General features: G+C 44.3%; 1 protein-coding gene across 1 annotated transcript; it reads left to right on the forward strand.

Annotated features, from left to right (window-relative positions):
* Positions 1-239: 239 nt before the first annotated feature.
* On the forward strand, positions 240-857 carry LOC121242332. The gene has a single exon (XM_041140210.1). The coding sequence runs from the start codon at positions 240-242 to the stop codon at positions 855-857; it is 618 nt and encodes a 205-aa protein (XP_040996144.1).
* The last annotated feature ends 6,457 nt before the right edge of the window (positions 858-7,314 follow it).

A 7,314-nucleotide genomic window follows, 5' to 3' on the forward strand; every position in this document is an offset into this window, starting at 1 on the left:
CCGAAGATGAACAACGTAGGGCGGACCTTCGGTTTCAGAAACTCGAGAACAAATACGACGAGGTGGTCAAACAGGTAGGCCTGCAATCCACAGTGGACCAGCTGCTCACCAGCATCGTATTACCGTATAATGCCAAAGTTATGGCAATCCATCTACCACCAAGGTTCAAAGTTCCAAAGATAGATGCGTACGACTGGTCGAAAGATCCTTAAGAACATCTGGAAACTTTCAAGGCCCATATGACCCTACATGGATTTTCGAGCAAAGTTGTGAGTAGGGAGTTCCCCCTCACACTAAAGGGAGGGGCAAGAGCATGGTTCGGGTCTCTACTGCCCGGGACCATCATCGACTTCACCAAGCTAGCTCGTTTCTTCTTGACACAGGTCATGGCAAGCCGGAAAAGGAGGCGGCCTGCTACCTACCTCCTAACGGTAAAGCAAAGGGACGATGAAAGCCTAAAGTTATACCTATCTCGGTTCAATAGAGAGCGCATGATGATAGATGACCAGGATGAGAAAATCACCCTGGCAGCACTGTTGGGGGGAATCCGGCCTTACAACCCCTTCATGATAGAGATTGCACGAAGGACTCCGTATCCATTGAGGGAGTTCATGGACCGCGCTGACGGATTTATAAATGCTGAAGACATGCTCCGAGCACTGATAGCCCCTCGGCGAACTGAACAGGAAAAAGCAAATAAGAAGGCAGTTGGCCAGAGTAGCGAGGCGAGTTGGGAAAGCAATAAGAAGAAGGTGCATGAAACAAAGCGCAAGGAGAAGCAGCCCACGCGTGGGAGGGGCGGACCGCACATCCACTCCAACCTGGCAGTGGAAACAGAAAAAGATCCAACCTTGTAGAGTGAGCGACGGTGCGACTCCGCCCATTCCACATACTGCACCTATCACAAGACTAGCGGCCACTGAACTGAGGACTACTTCACCAGGAAGAGGAAGCTGGAGGAAATGGAAGCCCTAATAGATCGACAGGGTGACGAGACGTGGTCAAAGGCATGACGACCAAAAGAAGGGCAGAAGAGCGCCACAGAACAAGTCCTCACCGGAGATGCCCGGCCAGGGGTGAAGGCCCAATAGGCAAGATTTGCACAATAGCCCGAGGTTATGCCAAAGGAGGAGGGACCACCTCGTCGGCAAGGAGGGCCCACGTCAGGAGAGCCAAGTATGAGGAAGTATTCACCACTTATAGGGCAACTCCAGGTATCAGGGGCCAGTCAAGATAGCATCTCATAACTTTCAGGGAAAAGGATGAGGAAGGCATGCTATGCCCCCATGATGATGCCTTGGTTGTGATGGTGCAAATTGCCAACTACTTGACAAGGAGAGTACTAATCGACAATGGCAACTATGCTGATGTCCTGTTCTGGGAGGCGTTCATTTGAATGGGGATCTCACCATATAGTCAGCGCTGGGCCCCCACACCCCTTAAAGGCTTCACCGGAGATATGATGCAGCCCATCAGAGCAATCACCTTATCTATCTTGGTCGGAACAACCCCCAGAACGATAGCTATCATGGTGGACTTTCTTGTAGTAAAAGCTCCCTCCTCCTACAATGCAATTCTGGAACGTCCATCCTTGAACCACATGAGGGCGGTGACGTCTACCTACCATCTAAAGGTAAAGTTTACAACTCCTATGGGTGTGGGCAAAATGCGTGGCAAGCGAATGGTAGCAAGAGAGTGCTACGCCCGGGAAATGAAGCCTGAGGCAACTGAAGTCCAAACTCTCGAAAAAGACCGGGAGGAAGCAGTCTTGCCGCTACCTCCAGCTCTAACAAAGTTGGACAAGGAAGTAAGAGACGAGGAGGACCTACGGTAAGCAGAGCCCAACGAACCTCTGGTACTTGTACCGGTAGATCCGAGAAGACTAGAACGTACTGTCCGAGTGGGGACTAAGACGACCCCCAAGCTGAGCCAGTCCATGAAGCAACTCCTTACTGAACGTTGAGACGTGTTCGCATGGAGTCACAAAGAGATGCCTAGGATTGACATGTCCGTCATCAAACATTGTCTCAGTGTGGACCCCAAGGCCAAGAGAATCAAGCAGAAGTGTCGTAGCTTCAGTGTAGAGAAGTATGCGACCATCGCCCAAAAGGTGGACCGACTCTTGGCAGCAGGGTTCATCAGAGAAGTCTGTTATCATGAGTGGCTCTCCAATGTAGTCCTAGTGAAGAAAGCAAACAGAAAGAAGAGGATGTACGTGGACTTCACTATCCTAAACAAGGCCTACCCAAAGGACATCTTCCCCCTCCCACGGATAGAGCTGATAGAAGATTCGATAGCCGGACATCCCTTGCTCAGCTTGCATACTCTAGATACAACTAGATCAGGATGAACCCAGATGATGAACAGAAGACGGCTTTCATCACCGACCGGGGACTCTACTGCTACAGAGCTATGTCTTTCGGTCTCAAGAACGCTGGTGCAACATACCAACGACTGGTCAACCGAATGTTCACAGAACAAATTGGGTGAAATATGAAGGTTTATGTAGATGACCTCCTGGTCAAAAGTAGGAAGCTGGAACAGCACCTTGATGACCTCATAGAAGCCTTCGCAGTACTCGAAAAATACAAGATGAAGCTCAAACCTCTTAGGTGTGCCTTTGACGTCGAATCGAAGAAATTCTTAGGCTTCATGGTCTCAGAGTGGCCGCCCTCAGCTGTTTTATTGCAAGGTCGATCGACAGCTGCCTTCCTTTCTTCAAGGTCCTCAGAAAGGCACGGGAGTGGGATGACTAGTGCAACCTGGCCTTCAGTGAATTAAAAGAGTATTTGGCCCATCCTCCATTCCTCAGCCAGACCAACCCTAGGGCAGACCTGAACGTATACCTAGCAGTGTCCCCAAATGTTGTATCTGTTGTCCTAACCCAGAACGAGGAGGGTGGCCGTCTATTACATGAGCAAAGCTTTTCAAGGAGCAGAGGCTAGGAATCCCCGAACGGAGATGTTAGCATTCGCATTGGTCATCGCTCCCAGACGACTAAGGCCATATTTCTAGTCTCACCCAATGAAGGTACTCACAGATGTCCCACTCAAAAGAATACTGCAGAAACTCGAAGTGTCTGGCCGAATGATGAATTGGGCGATTGCATTAAGAGAGTTCGACATCGAATACCTCCCTCGCACTACGACTAAAGGGCAAGTTTTGGCAGAATTTGTGTCTAAATTCTCAGACTTTCTTGAAGAAATAACCGTGGCACCCCAAGGCAAACCCTGATACGTTTACGTCGACGGCTCGTCCTGCCATGGAATGCCCACTTGAGAAAATATTTTGTATAAAGATTGTGACACCACCAAGCTATGTAGCTAAACAATTTGTCAATAAAAAGTGCCCAAGATCTCATTCCGTTCTCCTGTGTCTAAAATCTTCAATTAAACAAGCCCAGTCGCTTGGCTGACCATGATGCATTGGGTAAAGGCCAGAGCCCCCGAGCTCTGCCCCAACAGCAGCCAGTCAGAACACAAGTCCCTTGACTGGCCGACCTTTGTGCTAGGTTGCTACCTGCGATGCATTGGCTATGAGTCAGAGCCCTCGAGCTCTGCCCAAACAACAGCCAGTTGGAACACAAGTCCTTTGACTTGCCGACCTTCGTGGGATACAAGCCCAGTCCCATGGCTGGCCCGATGCATTGGCTGAAAGCCAAAGCCCCCGAACTCTACCCCAACAATAGCCAGTCAGAACACAAGTCCCTTGACTTGTCGACTTACGCAGGGTAAAAGCCCAGTTCCTTGGTTGGCCACGATGCATTGGCTAAGGGCCGGAGCCCTCGAGCTCTGCCCCAACAACAACTAGTTAGAACACATGTCCCTTGACTTTTCGACCTTCGTGTTAGATTGTTGTCTGTGATGCATTGGCTATGGGCCAGAGCCCTCGAGCTCTGCCCAAACAACAGCCAGTTGGAATACAAGTCCCTTGACTTGTAGATCTTAGTGCTAGGTTGCTGCCTGCGATGGATTGGATATGGGTCAGATCCCACGAGCTTTGCCTAAACAACAGGTAGTCGGAACACAAGTCCTTTGACTTACTGACCTTTACGGGGTACAAGCCCACTCCCTTGGTTGGCCACGATATATTAGATAAAGGCCAGAGCCCCCGATCTCTGCCCCAACAACAACCAGTCAGAACACAAGTCCTTTGACTTGCCGACCTTCATGCTAGGTTGCTGCCTCAATGCATTGGCTATGCACCAGAGCCCTCGTGCTCTGCCCAAACAATAGCCAGTCAGAACACAAGTCCCTTGACTTGCCAACCTTCGTGGGGTACAAGTTCAATCTCTTGGCTAGTAAGAGTCATTGGCTTAGGGCCAGAGCCTCTGAGCTGTGCCCAAACAATAGCCACAAAGTAAACAAAAGCAAATATAAGAGGCAGAAGGATAAGACAGTAAAACAAGCAGAGTTACCCGACTACAAATGCAAGGTATATATATATATATATATGTATATCTATATGTGTCTTGTTACATCAAAATCCTCAAACGGGCATAAAGGAACAAAAAAAAAAAAGAACGACAAAACAAAGCTAACATCGCAAGCTAGAACCGGATAGGCCAGCGGCATCTTCTCCTTGCCTAGAGACTTTGCAAAATGATAAGTTGGGTGGTCTGGAAGGAGAGATTGAAGGTCAAGAGTGTCGAGGTCAATTGCGGGGTTCTCCTTCAGGTGGTCACCCATGCACTTGACGCCTTCCTTATAGCCATAACCCCAGGCCTCATCCCGGAGTGCAGGAGCCAGCTGAAGTTGTGACTCAACAATTTCTGCATGCTACCGAGCCGCCTCATAGGAAGAGTCCGAGAGACGGGCCTGAATTCAGAACCTCTTTTAACCATAACCTACCTTTTTCAGATATTACAGGCAGTACAACCTCTTTTAACCATAACCTGCAATTTCCAGATGGCGACAGACTAAATAGAATTGTCAAAATTATGGAGCACGGACGAAACAATAACTTGTAAGCCTAGTCACGACTATGAAATCACCGCTTATCCCAAAAGTTTAAGTTGATAAGAATAGATAGATCATATTATTTATATTTATCTTAACACTACTCACGTGTGGGCAGATTCTCTCTCAATAAATGCACCCAACACATAAAACATTTAATCAAATGGGTTAAGTGTAGACTCAGGGTTCGAATAGAACCTTTACTCTAATACCATGCAAAATCACTACTCATCCCAAAAGGTTAAACGTATAGGAAGAGGTAAATTAAATCATTTATATTTGTATTAACAATGACTAGGTCAAACATTATATCCAAATATCACAAACGATAGGCTAAAATTGATTTAGCTTTATTCTTTATAGAAATCAATTTATATATGTACAAATATGTTTGATACATGGCCTAGGTATATAATCCTAAAAATAGAGCCACAATTTGGTGTTTTATGCAACAGCATATTATTACAAATAATTTAACCTTTAATTTTATTTTATTTTTGTTTGTAAGTCAACTCTCACCCATAGATCCTCAATCTATGGGTGCTAGTTGACTCATATATTATTTGCGGATGATCTAATCATTTTTTAGAAGGAAAATGAAAGAAGTGCTCGAGTAATATATGAAAATCTGGAGAGATATCAAGGTTGGTCAGGGCAAAAAATCAATCTCAATAAATCCTCAATCTTCATCACTAGAAGCACCAACTCCACCATCAAAGCTACAATCAGTCAAATATTACCTTACAAGTCATCTTCACCTAGAATGAAATATTTAAGACTTCCAACCTCTTTCAACTACGCCAAAAAAGGAAAACTTCAATGAATTAAAAGAGAAAATCAGCACTAAGTTAGAAGGTTGGAAGTCAAAATTACTTTTGCAAGTAGAGAGGATAATGTTAATCAGATTAGTGGCAATCACAACTCCTTCACATCAGATGCTGTCTTTTATGCTACCAAAATCAGTTAAAAAAAGCTGGTGGGGCTTTCCCAAAGATCAAAGTCACAAGCTCACTTTGAAGTCATGGAAATCTATTTGCCAATCAAAAAACTTAGGTGGACTTGGCCTAAGGTTAATCGAGAATATGAACTTAGCTCTTCTTGCAAAAACAAGATGAAAAATGAGCCAAGCAAACTCTGGACTATGGCATGAAGTCCTTTAAAAAAAAGGACTATGGCATGAAGTCCTTTAAAAAAAATATCTTAGATCTGCATATTTTTGGAAGGTTCTGTAAAAGAATATCGGACTCTTGGATATGGAATGGACTCCTAAAGACAAGAGGGCTACTTTCAAAAGGAAAATGTTACCAAATCTTTAATGGCTCATTATTCAACATATGGTCAAGCCCCTTCATCAAATAGATGAGACGGATCATCACCAGAAAGTCTTAGATATTATTGGTAACAACCCACGCCCTTGGAACCATGAGAAAATACAAACTCTTTTTGAGCCTGATAGCATCATAGAAATTCAAAAAATTTCCCTTCCCTTGGGTAGCCAAAGACAGGACTCAGTAATCTGGATCCCCAATCACACCGAAAATTTCACAGTGAAAATTGCCTACCACAAAGCAGCAAAAAATCCAAACATCACATCTCCTAAAATTCCCCATTTCCAAATTCAATCTTGATCTATTGCCGATAAACTCAATGTTAAATTGGATCCAACTTATAATTAACCGAGCAACTGAGAGAAAAATATTTATGGTAAGAGAAGATTTGGATTCAATTGGGTGGATGTGAAAAAATGCATGAGAAGATTTGGAATTATAAAGTGCCAAATCCTTTACTGTGTAAGGTATGTGTATATGTTTCTCATTCTCTCTCAATTTTTTGTAAGATCCATGACTTTTAAACTGATGATGATCATCATCATGATGATGGTTTAACAGAGACATTATAAGGCCACTACGTTATCGGAAAATGAGATTCCATAATGGTTCTAGTATCAGAAAGAGTTTTTAGAAAATGAAATTGTCAAGAGCTAATAACCTTGTCGCAAAAAGCTAATAACCTTGTCGCAAAAACTAATAACCCATAAAAGGAAAATATTTCTGGTAAGTTTATGTGTGACGACTTTTTATCGCCGCAAAAAGAGTTTATTTTGTCGCAAAAAGTTGTTTTCCCACAAAGTTTTACTTGCCAACGTAATCTCGAGGTAAAAGGCTTGTCTTTTCTTCCACGAACAATTTTCATGGCATCAGCACACTATTTGCCACAATCATATATCTTGGAAAAGAATTCATGAGAAGAGCCCATATTTGTTGTAGTGTGCATCAAAGATACATTCCTTTAAGCTCTTTGGAGTGATAGCGCGATTTTACATGGAGGCAACGAATTGATATCATCCATAATCATA

The sequence above is a fragment of the Juglans microcarpa x Juglans regia genome, chromosome 8D (genome assembly GCF_004785595.1).
Source record: "Juglans microcarpa x Juglans regia isolate MS1-56 chromosome 8D, Jm3101_v1.0, whole genome shotgun sequence".
NCBI lineage: Eukaryota > Viridiplantae > Streptophyta > Magnoliopsida > Fagales > Juglandaceae > Juglans > Juglans microcarpa x Juglans regia.

Coding starts and splice junctions, on each gene's coding strand:
- LOC121242332 (XM_041140210.1), top strand. CDS start 240: ATGACCCTACATGGATTTTCGAGCAAAGTTGTGAGTAGGGAGTTCCCC.